The following is a 13,594-nucleotide window of genomic DNA, read 5'->3' on the forward strand; positions in this document are numbered from 1 at the left end:
TGCGAATCGCCTCCGATACTTTGCTTCTGGCTCTTTGGTTCTCGGATTCTGTTTTTCATTTCATTTTTATTTGACTTAAGAAGAGTCTCTTGCGTAACCGTTCCCTTTGGCTTCCAAACTTACAGGCCGCATAAGTGGCAAAGGCAATGTGAGGTCAAATTTTGCCATAAGCAGTGTGTAAACAACTGCATGCGGGGAACCACAAGGCTAGGTCACATGTGACAAAACCTACTGAACCACATATGCAAACAGCCGGGGTCCTTCGCAGCAATGCCAGGCACAGCATCGAAAATGAACTCCTTCCTGACTAAATCTAATCGGTTGTGAGGCGTACGGCAAAGAATTACTCGCAGCTGCCAAGGGAAACGCTCTGGAAAGCTCAGGCTGAAAAGGATGGTTGGGGAGGGGGAGAGGAGGGGCCGAGTAGCAGGGGGATCTCCCCAGAGAGGTGCACCTGAAAGCAAAGCTGATTAGGCTCCCTTCCCCGATCTGGGTGAGAAAGTCAGCCCTGGGGTGACAAGCCAATCACATAATGAGCAGGCTTACTACAAGCTCCAGAGAGGGTAGCAGGAAGAAAGATTTTGCCAGAAATATCTCAGACACAATAGGACCAGTCAGCCGCCCCAGGGCCCATTCCACCCTGAATGGGCATGCTGTGTGAGCAGGGTCAAGGAGGGAAACAAGAAGTCAGGGCACAGCTTTGGAGAGGGTTGGCAAGTGGCCAGTTAAAGGGGCCGGCCCTTTGTCATGGCGTGTCATCCTTGGCAAAGTCACTCTCAAGCCCTATTTGAACACATCCTCTCTGCAGCATGTTCAAAAAGGCTGGAGAGGGGGGCAATCTCAGAGGCCACATGATAGAGGCAGGATTTCCCGTGGAGTATGCATGCACCACCTCTGGCCCCATTCTTGCCTCTGATCAAATGGGTTGCGCAGGCTATCGGAGCACTCTGAAAAACCAGCAAAACCTAACTGGCCAAGAGGCCATTGTGGGCTGCATGGACAACACCCTTTGTCATGCAGCCTATCACTCTCTGAGCATCAACTGCCCATCTTCAGCCAGAAGTGGCCTGTATGGGCAGGGCAGTAAATCAGCCACGGACATCGTTCATTCCCCTGCCCCAGCCGCCTTGATTCACCCACCTCTGCATGTCAGGCACACAGGCTGGTTATTCCAGTGAGAGGAGAGCAGAAACATACCAGCCACCCCTTTCTTCAGCTGATGCTGATTTCACAAACTGAGGGGCGACTGATCCAGAAATGCAGAGGAAGTGAGGCAAAAGCTTTTCTGCAGCCGCTTGCCCTCGGGGCTTAAAAAAAGCCTAGGGGCCATACAGGAGTCTTTAGCTGTACAGACACCGATTCAAAACAAAATAAGTTTAAAAAAAAAAAAAAAAAAGAGGAGACGTTGGATTTGAAGCCCTTTGGCCTTTACAGGGGCCCAGGATGCCGTATCCTGTGGTTAGCACAGTTCCTGTTATGCCCAGAGGTTTAAATGCACCCAGAAAATTGCATGGGAGTTTCTAGGGCATAAGAAAAAGCTGCAGGCCATGACTAGAGCCCCCCTGCCTGCCATCCTTGACGCTTCTGACAGATAGTGCAGCAGGATCTCGACCTCATGCCCTGGCATGCAGCTGATCAGACTGCACTGGATCAAAAATGAACTCCTTCCTGACTAAATCTAATCGGTTGTGAGGCGCACTGGTCAGACTCAGTTGGAATACTGTGTTGTCATTCACACAATCAAGAACTGTGTTATCTCCGGCTTTGGGAGCTGTGCATGTTCCCAATTTTCGGTTGTGTGGAAGCAAGGTAGGAGGAAATGCTACCCAGTTTATCCTCCTACCTTGCTTCCACACAGTCACTTCTACCCAGGTTTCCCTCCTACCTTGCTTCCACACAACCGAAAACTGGGAGCACACCCGGCTCCCAAACCCGGGTAGGACACAGTTTTTGACAGTATGAATGGCAGCTTGTGGCCTCAAAGAGAAAACCACAAGGCAAGGCCTAATTCACATGGCAAGTTGCACTTTCAGGCAGTCAGGAATTACTACCTGAATTACAGGAATTACTGAGGTTGCACCGCAGTCGTAGAACATGTGCTTTCCATGGGCAGGGTCCCAGGCTCAGCCCTGTGCGTGTCCCACTGAAACCATCTTAGATGGCAGGATGGGAAAAGGTCTTTCTCTTTCGGATACCTGAGAGAGCCTTGGCAGTCCGGGTGTGCCACAGTGAACGAGATCACTGCGGCACACAGGGCTGGCCAACCTGACTGGCTCTCCAGCTATTGCTGAACTGAAATCCCCATCATCCTCAGCTATAACAAAATGCACTGGGATGATGGGAGTTGTAGTCCAACAACTGCCAGAGAGGCTCAGGTTGGCCACTCCTGAATCGGACAGACCAATAGTCGTCTACTACTACTTCTACTTATATACAGCCTTTCAATTAAAAAAAGAAAGTTCTCAAAGCAGGAAAAAGGAGGAGGAGGAGGAGGAGGAGGAGGAGGAGGGCGCACAGTCTGCAAAGAAACACAAGGTAAACACCAACAACCAGAGGGATGCTGCACTGGGGTTGGATAGGGCCAGCTGCTCTCCCCTGGCTTAAGTAAAAAGAAACACTACTTTGAAAGGTGCCTCTTTGCCCAGTTATCAGAGGTAACTCAGTGAAGGTCTCAGTCATGGTAGAAGACTTGTCCATACCATATAGTGGCCTTAGTATCAGAAGCATCCTCTTCTTCTCCAGTGTTTTTAATTGTTAATCATTGTTCTATGCTTTTATAATTTTCGTTTTAATTATTAACTGATTTTAATGGTGTTTTAATGTAAACCGCCCTGAGCCTTTTGGAAGGGCGATATGAAAGTTTTAATAAATAGATAGATAGATAGATAAGTCCCAGTAGAGTATCATAGAAGGAAACGACCCCAGCTCAGTAGGAGAGCATCTGCTTTGCATACGGAAGGTCCCAGGCTCAATTCTTGGTAGCCCACTTAAGAAAGAATCCCATTTCACCCTAAGGAGGACCTCTGACAGCCACAGGAGACGACATGGGGCTAGATCAGGGCTGCACAATTCAAATGCCCGAGTGGGCCGGAACCATCCACAACTTGGTGTGCAGGGACCGAGGTCAATTTTTAGCACATTACATTAAACTTAAAAATATTATTAGTTACTTGTGGATCTATTCCCCCTGTCAATAGACCCATAGTTTCAACCAAAGTTAGCAGCCAGATAAAAAGTCCTGTCCCTGCTCAAACAGTGGGGCCCCTGGAGTGCATGCCAGCTCCAAACAAATCCAAGTCCCTCTCCTCTCCCTAAACAGTCGTTGCTTTCAGGCTGCAATCCTAGGCATGCATACATGGGAGTATGCCTTGCTGGGAACACCATGGGACATATTTATGAGAAAAACATGCCTAGGATGGCACTGTAAGGCAGTTCCCAGCTCCTGTGTTGCTGCAGGATACCTGGGAGCCAGTAAAACAATCCCTGCGGGCCAAATCTGGTCCTCGGGCCTTATGCTGTGCAGGCCTGGGCTAGAGGGACTGACAGGCTGACTTGGTTAGGACAGCTTCCCCTGTAACAGGTGCCAGGCACTATACTCAACCCAAGTCCCAAAGCATTCCTGAATGCATTTTTCGCATTTGGGTTGATTTCCTAAAGGGCTTTGGCATGAGGCTCATAAGCCTCTAAGACATCCCTGTTCTAGAGGAATAAAATCCCCTTAATCTTTATTCCACGGATCAGTTCTCGGGCCCAGATGCAACGTGACTCTGGCCAGGGCTGCCACAATCGCCGGCATATTCCTCCCAGCTGCTGAGCAAACAGCACAGCACGGCTGAGTTCCCAACTTCTCGTCTCGCTGGCTTGACTCGAGTGGTCACAGCTGCCACTCCGGCTCAGCGGCAAAGCGTTCCAACTTGCCGCAGGAGCTGCCGACGGCAGGGCTCCGGAGTGAGGTTTCCTTTTGTTTCTTCAACCTGTGCAGTAAACAGCAGCCCGGCTCCCTGCCTCTTCTGCAATTACTTGTGGGTCTGCTGCACGCCATTAGAGCCACAGATAAAGATGGTTTCCGGATCGGTGCTGCCAACCTGAATGTGGCCTTGAACAAGCCATTACTTTGGGAAGGGAGTACAGACAGCCAGGCAGAAGGGGCCCGAGATGGCCTCCAAAGTTATTTCAGCTTTACTAAAGCAAAACCCGGGGCGGGCGGGGGGGGCAGGAAATGATAACACGCTAGCTGAATAGCTGCTCTGGGCTTCAACCAGAGAGGAGAGGAGAGCTGGTCTTGTGGTAGCAAGCATGACCTGGTGTGCACACACTGCCTTTATACTACTGCCCAGAACAAAACTCATTCCACACACAGATGAAAACTGCTCTGCACATGCACAGGGGCCCTAACTGAGCCAGAGAAGGCATGAACCAGGCCTCAGCTAGCCTAGGCTACTCTGGAGGAGCCCGGAGGAGGAAGCCGCCACACCTCCAATGCTGGTGCTGCCGATTAAAGTAAGTAGCCCTGATTCCCCTTCCGCAGCCTCTAGCTCTAGGAAGCCCCCCTGCCGCTTTACTTGTAAAGGGGAATCTTCCCCAGATTATCCTTTATGAGTAGATCCTCAAACTGGTCTGAACTGGTCTGGTTCAAACTTGGACCAGCACCCCTTTTGTGGGGGGGTGGTGGTCTGGTTCGAACTCGGACCACCCCATTAGGTGGGGTCACACACCCCTACTCAGAGTCACTATTAACAGTGGGGGTTATGACAATTAGGCTGTGTGATGATGTCACAAAGCCAGTTCAGACTGATGGCAGGATGCATGGCCGTCGTAGCTAACCTGATCTGGCTACATGACAAAGTCACAAAGCCAAATAATAGCGAGGGCAGTGGAAGAGCAACAAAAAATGGCACTGAGCCACAGATGGGAAAACAAGCGCACTGCAAACAGGAGGCAAAAGACCTCCCAGGCCCTGCTCATAGCCCCACCATTGATTGAGATCTGACTGGTGGAGAATAGAAACAGGGCCTTTTCAGTTCAGGCCCTTTTGCAAGTATGCTGACTCCAGAATGCCTTCCCAGAATAACTTTCCTCAGGGTTTTAAAGAAACACCTGAAGACCTATTTTTAGAAAGGATTTTTAGATTTTATTTGCTATTTGTAACTAGTGGGTTTTTACACTTTTGCATATCTGGTTTCAATTGGATGTCATTTTTAATTGTAATTTTGTTAATTTATACCATCTTGTTTGTTTTATAATCTTTGTGAGCCTCTCCGGGCAGTATTGTACTGGAGAGGCAGGACAGAAATATTTTAACAAATAAAGAACAGTTACTATTTTATAATTTTTAAGTGAAATAAATACAAAGAGCATGTGAACAAGATGAGTGGGTGTCTGTGTGTGTGTCCTCCATTTAACTGTTCACCAACCTGAAGACCTCCCTAAATGTTTTTTGAGAACAGTCAGTGCAACCCTAGTTAAGATGCAAACTTTGGGGAGTCTCTCTTTGGGGCTCTTCAAATCCTAAAAGGGAAAGAAGAACTTGGGTTGGACTCAAGGATTTACCTTCCACTTGCCAATGGTTTGGAAGAGAAAGAGCAACGACTAGACCTCTTTCCGTCTGGCCACACAGAATGGAAAAAGGAAGGAGGGTCTCTTCACCACCAGCTCCTGTCTGCTAGACTTGGAATTAAAAAATTATAAAGAGGCAGGATCCCAGTGGAATCAGGACCACCACCCATACTTGGGCAACCCTGAGTTCTGACTGCCTACAGGTCTACTCCAAATGCTGTGAAGTGTGCAACCAGCAACAGGGTAAGTTTCTGCTTTATCCCTTCTGAGTTCTTATAAAGGCCTTCAAAGGAGGGAAGTAACTTGCCTAGGGAGCAAGAGCTGCTGGTTCAAATCCCCGTTGGTATGTTTCCCAGACTATGGGAAACACCGATATCGGGCAGCAGCGATATAGAAAGATGCTGAAAGGCATCATCTCACACTGTGCGGGAGGAGGCAATGGTAAACCCCTCCTGTATTCTACCAAAGGAAACCACAGGGCTCTGTGGTTGCCAGGAGTCGACACCAAGTCAACAGGACAACTTTAAAATCCTGTTGTTATTATCTGCTGATTACGAAGCTGAACAAAGCATATGTTTCTGTTTGGAGTTTCCTGTGTCTACAATATCTCACCAATACAGACAATATTGTCTGTAGCCTCCTCCTCCTCACTCAACCCCCCAACCCCACCCAAAGACTGTATTACACAGTGTGAGAAACCTAGGCCTATGTGAGTGGCTTGCAAATGTTATACCTCCAGGAAACACTTCCTGTATTGACTCTTCTGCTGAGGAATCCCTGCATACCTACTCCAGAGTCTGCACATTCTAGAGTGTTCTGGAGCATGTTATGTTGGTCCCCTTGGACTAGGACTATGATCTCCAACCCTGCAAACACTTTCCTAAATTGCAGAGGAAGTCTGGTTGTGGCAAGCAAGTTGTCTTTCAGGGCAGTTTTCCTGTTCTCACTGAAGAATTAGGGATGTGCAAATCAATTTGGGTACAAATCGATTTGTACACAAATCTAGCTGATTTGGGTAATTTGGAGACAGAACAAATCACCCGTGGTCCATTGGCAAGATACCAAATCGAGTTGCGCCAGAATCGATTCGAGATTCAGATTCCTCCAATTAATTCCCCCAGATCTCCAGCACAAAACAAATCAGGGGTGATTCAATTTGGGCACAAAACTAATCGAAAAAATCGATTTGTGCACATCCCTATGAAGAAGCCTTCCCTGATATGCTTCTGAGGAATCCAGGCTCCCATAGAAACTAGGGTTATCCTGAAATGTCCCTCTCAGTTTTATGCATTCTGCAGGCAGCAGAAATGAGGGGGCATTTCAACCCTTTGGGGGTCTAAGGGGAAATTGGGGGCATCACCAAAATTCTGATGGCAGAAGTGCTCCTCCCAGTGGATACTATCCCTCCCCCACCGTAAAACAACACTATGTCACCACAGGGTATTATTCTATGGGGCTTCTGGGGGGGAAGGGGGGCATGGCAGCTGCCAGCAAATGGCTACTAGGCAGAAGACCACCATCCCTCCTGTGAAACAGGTGGTGAATAAAGATGTGCTAAGGGATAGTCTTGGTCCATCTCCAGCCTCAAAGGCACGATGCCTCTCAATAGCAGTTGCAGGGGAGCAACAGCAGGAGAGGGGATATGCCCTTACCTCTTGCCTGTGGGCTCCTCAGAGGCATCTGGTAGGCCACTGTGTGAAACAGGATGCTGGACTAGATGGGCTTTGGGGCTGATCCAGCAGGGCTGTTCTTATGTCCCCATTTCACCCACCATCCACACCACTAATTGTGTGTCAGAACTGCTCATTAGAAAACTGTCTGTCGAACCTCACTTGGAACAGAGCTTAGAGACCACTGCCCAGGGTCATTAAAGGAACCCAGCAAAATGGGAGAAAGCAGAGGATTTCTAGTCAGAAACATGACTTACTGCGCTGCTGCAGGGAATGTCCTTCACTTTTAGCCAGGCCAAATCCAAAGTGCCTTCGCCTTTATAGCAGGATTGCAGCCTCTCCTTTATACGGTCATTGATCCTTTTGAGGACAAAGATGCAGAGCGCTGACTCATCCAAGGACTTCATCTTCCTCTTCTGCCCCTTGGAGAAGACAGTGAAGAGGATGTCATCCTCTGGCCTGATGCCCAAAGACCTGCCCAAGATGGTCCCTGCCTTCGACAAGTAGGCCGCCTGTAGCAATCTATATTCCACGCCATTCTTCTCACAACCAATGGGCACCTCAACATAGGAGTTGAACGCTGTGTCCTCCTTGCACAGGCGGACCAACTTGGAGGTATAGACTTGCTCCTTGGTGGTAGAGCCAGGAGGAGAAATCATCTCTGGCTGAAGGGTCAGAAAGTAGACAAAATTACCACTGCTGAAACCGTAGATGTAGTAGATGTCAAAGTCAGGAATGATGGTGAATGTGTCCGATGGAATCTTGATCATGGAGGCCACAAACTCATCATGGAAGACATACGCAAACATTCCTTCCGCCTCCGAGTTCTTGGGGAGCTTCCTGCTGGAGATTGTGGGGAAGTACTCAGGTTTGCCATCCACAGCGGTAGCAATGAACAGCTTGTCGTCCATGTTGTTGTAAGAAACAATCACTCCAAAAACAGAGCCACTCTCATTCACCCCAGAGAGGTAATGCTCCTTGTTGTGGAAGGGCTCCCCAAGCTTGAACAGGTCCTCCAGCCTCAAGAGTTTGCAGATGCCCTGGTACAGACTGCCACAAGCGATCAGCCTGTTCTCCTTGTAGTCTATGAGGAGCATTTTGTTAATGTTATTTGTGGCGATCAACTGCTCATTGCAAGTCTGCACCAGCCTGGGAGGATAACACTTTGGGTTGTCAAGATCCGGACCCGTCTGATGAGACTTCAGCACCTCCAGATCACTGGAAAGTTTGTAGATCCAATTGACGGCTCCCAAGTAAATGTGTCCTTTCCTCTCGTCCACCACTAAGTGGTTAAAATACACCTCTGCCATGTCCACAGTGAAGGTGAGGAAAGGTCTGTTTGGGTGGGAAGGCTGTTGCCGACCGACTGAAGGCAACGTCATAGTGCAGAGGAGGAGGTGCGTGATGAGGCAAGTCCATCTCCACATCTCTGCCGACATGGCTGCGAAATGTTTTTGTATTCCTAAAGAGGGGGAAAGAGTGGTCCGGAGCAGCAAGTGTTTTCAGAGTGCTGATCCCGTGGTGTTGCTTATCCTAAGTGGAAGGGGGAAAACAGTGAAAATACATTATTAAAAAGCATTTCCCCCTCTTTCTCCTCCAAGAGGCATGCCATCATCAGAGAAAGCCTATCTAATTGCTAATCCTCACCTTTTCATCGCAGCATTAGACTGGCACAAAGGGAGCCCCCTAGAATGAAGAGATGCCAAGACATTACAAATGCCCAGATTTGTAATAACACAGGAGAAAATACGATGAAGGTGACAGTAACAGACACAGGGCCATATTAAAAATGTTAAACATATTAAAACCTATTAAACATATAAAAACATATTAAAAAGCAGTTGCTAAAAGTCTCCCCAGTGTAATTGATGCACCTGGAAGGTGCCATGTTTTTAATATGGCCCTGTGTCTGTGACTGTCACCTTATTTATTTATTTTTATTTATTTGATTTATATACGCCCTTCCAAAAATGGCTCAGGGCAGTTTACATCGTCTGTTTTGTTACAAATCCGGTCACTTGTAATGTCCTATCACAAACATGCAATGAGAAAAGTGACACTTACTGCCCCCTCGCCACAGGAGTTGCTGGTGTGCTTGTAGGAAGCTTGTGTTCAAAGCTCCACCTCCCTCCACCCATCTACGGGGACCCACTCCAACCACTTAAGCTCCTCCCATTTACCGTTCCTACCTGAAGGATGACTTTGGCTGCATTCTCACAATCCCAGCAATCCTAGCTAAAGAGTTAACCAGGACTGCCGAGCCGCACCAAGCTGTTTGTGAGAACACTGGGCCATCCTGGACAAACCACTGTGGTTAAGCAGCATTTAACCACAGCAGTTTGACCAGCACTGCCCGCAGAGATTAGCAATCCTGGTTAACTCTTTAACTAGGATCACCATGATTGTGAGGACTCAGCCTTTGTAAATAAGCATAATAAAAATGCTTCTCCAACTCCATTTTTAATGTAGAAGTGCTCAGGGTGTTCTTAATACTGTAAGTGTCAGGAAGAAAGACGACCCAATTATGCCTGAATAAATCCGAGAAAGGAGACACCATCTCAATCCACGCCAAGTGCTTCAGAGATTCTGAATGCTGCACAAAGCTTAGCAATGCACCAGAAGAGCTGCAGAAGAAACTTGCCAGAGATAGCCAGTTACATCCTGCTTCCTACAAGCCATAATATATAGGAGTACATATCCCTCCAATCTTGATCATCTTGGCTTTCAAAATGTCCCCAATTTGATATAGACTCTCAAATGTTGATTCCCATACAGATGGGAATCCTAAGTGGCAACTAAAAACCCAAGCTCTCAAAGGCAACTTGAGGGATCCCATCTTAGTGGCAGAGCACATGCTTTGCACAACCAGCATCCCAGGTTTGATTCCCGACATCTTCAGTTGGGGGGGGGGGGAGATCAGATAGCAGATGCTGGGCAAGATCTCTTCCTGAAGCTTTGGAGTGCTGCTGTCAATCAATCAGAATAAAACATTCCTACAGGGGTTCTCAAACTTGGGTCCCCAATGACAATGGACCATAGTCCCCACCATCTCCAGCCACAATGGCCAACGCCACTGTGAAATTGAAGTCCAACAAGATCTGGAGCCAAGGTTGGGAACTCTACACTGACTGGCAGAGCTCTTCAGGGTTTCAGGGAGGTCTTTCCCAACAAACCTGGAAATAAAAGCCTGGGATGGAACCCAGGACCTATATTTAAAGCAGCGGCTCTACCATTAGCCCTTCTCCAAAAGCCCCTCTCAGTAGAAGGCAGCTTCAAAAGTTTGTCACTGGATCACATCACATTCTCTGCAAGCCCAACCCACTCTCTTTCCTTCCACCAATCTCAGAACCACTTCACACATTACGCAGAGGTAAACCTGGGTGTGCCACTGAGAGCACGCTGAACAGGGTGTGCAGACATTCACAGTGCCCAAGAGCACACCTGTATTATACATACACATGTAGCCTCAGCACTTGACACGTTTAATGCATACTTAAAGCATGCAGTGTGTGAAGCAGCCCACAAGAAAGAACTGTGCCTTCACAAACAAGGCTCAGAGAACTGCATTTTCTACCCACTTTTCTTACACCCACACAATATTAATAATAAGATTTACATCCAAGTGGATGTAAAGCATTAAGAGATAGAGGTTTTTCATGGGGAGAGCCAATGTGAAGACACAGCAGGGGACTCAGGAGGTGGGTTGTCTTCAGAGCTGTGCGATGGCTCCTGCCATATGCTCACCACCATGCAAAGAACAACAGGTGGTGCCGGATCCAGCTCCCCGAAGAAAATCATCAGGTACTTTCTGAATAAGAAGAACCTGCCAAGCGCTCTTACTGAGCCTTGGGCACAGTTCCGCCCGCCCACCTACCCCCCCAAAAGAGAGAGAGAGAGAGAACACTGTATGTCACCCAAATGCTTATGGCTCATATCCGAGAACAGTGAAATTACTGGGGGGAAACAAACAGCTAATGCAAAAACCCAGCCGATCATCACACAGGACTACAAAGAGACTGATTAAAAACAAACACCAAGGAAACAAAGGATAAAGGGGGAGCCGAAACAAGGCCGGAGGCTCAGGATTCTGTTGCGTTCCTTCTTTCCAGACTCAACCCAAGCCAGCCTCCTATTGCAGCTTAAATATACAGGCTACAGAAGAGAGTGCTGGAGGGAGTTAGTAGCAAAACAAGCGAGAAGAATGCTTGTAGGATGCAGGGAATCCTCCCCAACACTCCCACAAAAGCTGCTGTGATTTTTCCCCAAGCAGAAACCTCCACTTTTTGAACAAAGGAAACCAGAGTTGAGCTCAGTATCGTCTACACCAGAGGTCCCCAACCTTGGGTCACCATATGCTTTTGAACTACAACCTCCATAACCTCTTTGGTCATTGTGGCTGGCGATGATGGGAGTTCCAATAGAATAGGTTGCTGTTGTTCCAAGGTTGGGAACTCCTGGTCTGCACTAACAAGCAGCAGAACATCAAGGTTTCAAACTGATATTTCCCAGTCCTGTCTGGAAATACCAAGGACTAATGCTGGGTCCTTCTATGAGCAAAGCAGGGGCTCCAGCTCTGAGCAATGGCCCCAAGCCCTGAACATATGAAGCTGCCTTTGATCGAGTCAGCCTCTTTTGTAGCTGCTCCCCTCATTTTTTTTAAAAAAAGTAAGCTTATGCTGGTTGAACTAAGACTTTATTCAGAAGTAACTCCAATATTTCTCCTTCTCCTTGTAAAGGAAGAATGGCAGTTCAATCCACAAATAGCAAAGCTTAACCAGTTTGGTGAGAAAGCAGCAAAGCAAGAGGTCTTGAGATAGTTCTTTAGTATTGACAAAGTACAAGGATTTATTTAAAGAAAAGGTTACAAATGAATGTGAAAAAGCCTGCAGCTTAATTTCAGCTGTAGCTCATGGCTGAAAAGAGAGACCAAAACAAACCAGCCATCTCTGGAGAGACAAAATGGAGACTAACACTGGAAGAACAAAAAGGAAGAGTCCAGCACTTTTATCCATGACCCCAACCCGCCCCCAGTGGTTACTATGAGACATTGCAGCTGAGAGCTGATGCTGCCAGGGTCCTAGTCCCTTTCTGACTCCATCACCCACACTCTCTACAGGATCCCTACTGGAACAAACATCCAAAACAACAAAATATAAAAGATTACTAGATAGAATACAACACATCCTTCCCCTTTATAACCACCAGAATTTGATTAATTTAAAATTCCGTTACAAAGTCTTGAAGCCTTTTAGGTGGTCTCCTGTCATGCACACTTCTTAGTCTTAGGTTCTCTAGCATAGCAGCTGTTTGTGATTTTTCTTCTGATACCAAGGATTGTCCATCACTTTCATCAGCCTCATCTACGAGGTCAATACTGGAGGCAAGATCAAATTCCTCTAGTTCTTCTCTGGAGATCAAACTCCTTTCCCACTTTTCTCATAGTATGCATGCTGGAAAGTCTTAAACTGTTCCATTTCTTTCCCTCATCCAATATGACAGAATCTCCTCGTATTTCAATTATCTGTTTAAGTCTAGAATATTGGGAACATCCCTTTCTCACTTCATAATGCAGCCATACTCGAACAAAGTCCCTCACCTGAAATGTTCTCTGTTTCGCAGCTCATTTCTGATCCACATACAATTCTCCCTTACCCGATCATGGATCTCTGGTTCCTCAGAGTGAGGTGGCACAGAAAGCTCTATCACTTGTTGCCTTTGGCTAAGTTTGATGGTAGCTGTGTGTACTTCCAGCAGTTCAAAGGGTGATTTTCCTGCAGGAAAATGAGGATTAGTTTGATAAGCAAACAGAGTTTCACAGATTGCCTCTTTCCAGGGCTGTTGTTTTGCAGTAGCCAGCTGTAAACTTTCCTTCACTAATTGGTTCATTCTTTCCACTAAGCCATTCCCTCAAGGATAGTACAAGGAAAGAGTCATTTGTTTTATCCCATGGTTATACAAGTATTGCTCCATTTCAAAGGTATCCCATTATCAGTCACTACTTCTTTAGGAAGCCCTTCTCTTGCAAAAACTGCAGCCATGAATTGGATCACCTTGTTTGTAATGTTGCAAGCAAATGAAACTTTTGGACACCTGGGATAGTAATCCACATCACTATAAGAAATCTTTGTTTTGCAGGCTGGTTATCAAAAGGCCCCATTATATCCAGAGCAAGTTTTTGCCAGGCACCATTGGGATATTCTACTGGAGTCAAGGGGATGGTAAAAGTCTTCTGTGATTTGTCACGTACAGCTCAAGCCATACAGTGCCTGATTACATTTTCAATGTGTTTATCCATACCTAGCCACCAAAAACTTTCTCCGATTTGCCTTTTAGTCAAGCTCATGCTCAGGTGACCTTCTTGGGCATTT

At 47.1% G+C, this 13,594-nt stretch overlaps 1 protein-coding gene across 6 annotated transcripts in view; it reads right to left on the reverse strand.

The window, feature by feature from the left end:
- The window catches only part of PLXNA4 (plexin A4), a 699,000-nt gene that overhangs the window by 626,220 nt on the left and 59,186 nt on the right, over positions 1-13,594 (reverse strand). For 3 of the 6 annotated variants that reach the window (XM_053255172.1, XM_053255173.1, XM_053255175.1), the window contains exon 2: positions 7,484-8,759. In XM_053255172.1, the coding sequence (XP_053111147.1) occupies positions 7,484-8,665 (1,182 nt within the window). In that variant the 5' untranslated portion in view covers positions 8,666-8,759. Of the gene's footprint in view, positions 1-7,483; positions 8,760-8,873; positions 8,913-12,822; positions 12,852-13,594 lie in introns of those variants that run through there. The other 3 variants (XM_053255171.1, XM_053255177.1, XM_053255174.1) reach the window with 2 other exon arrangements.

This window comes from Hemicordylus capensis, chromosome 5, assembly GCF_027244095.1.
Source record: "Hemicordylus capensis ecotype Gifberg chromosome 5, rHemCap1.1.pri, whole genome shotgun sequence".
NCBI classification, from domain to species: domain Eukaryota; kingdom Metazoa; phylum Chordata; class Lepidosauria; order Squamata; family Cordylidae; genus Hemicordylus; species Hemicordylus capensis.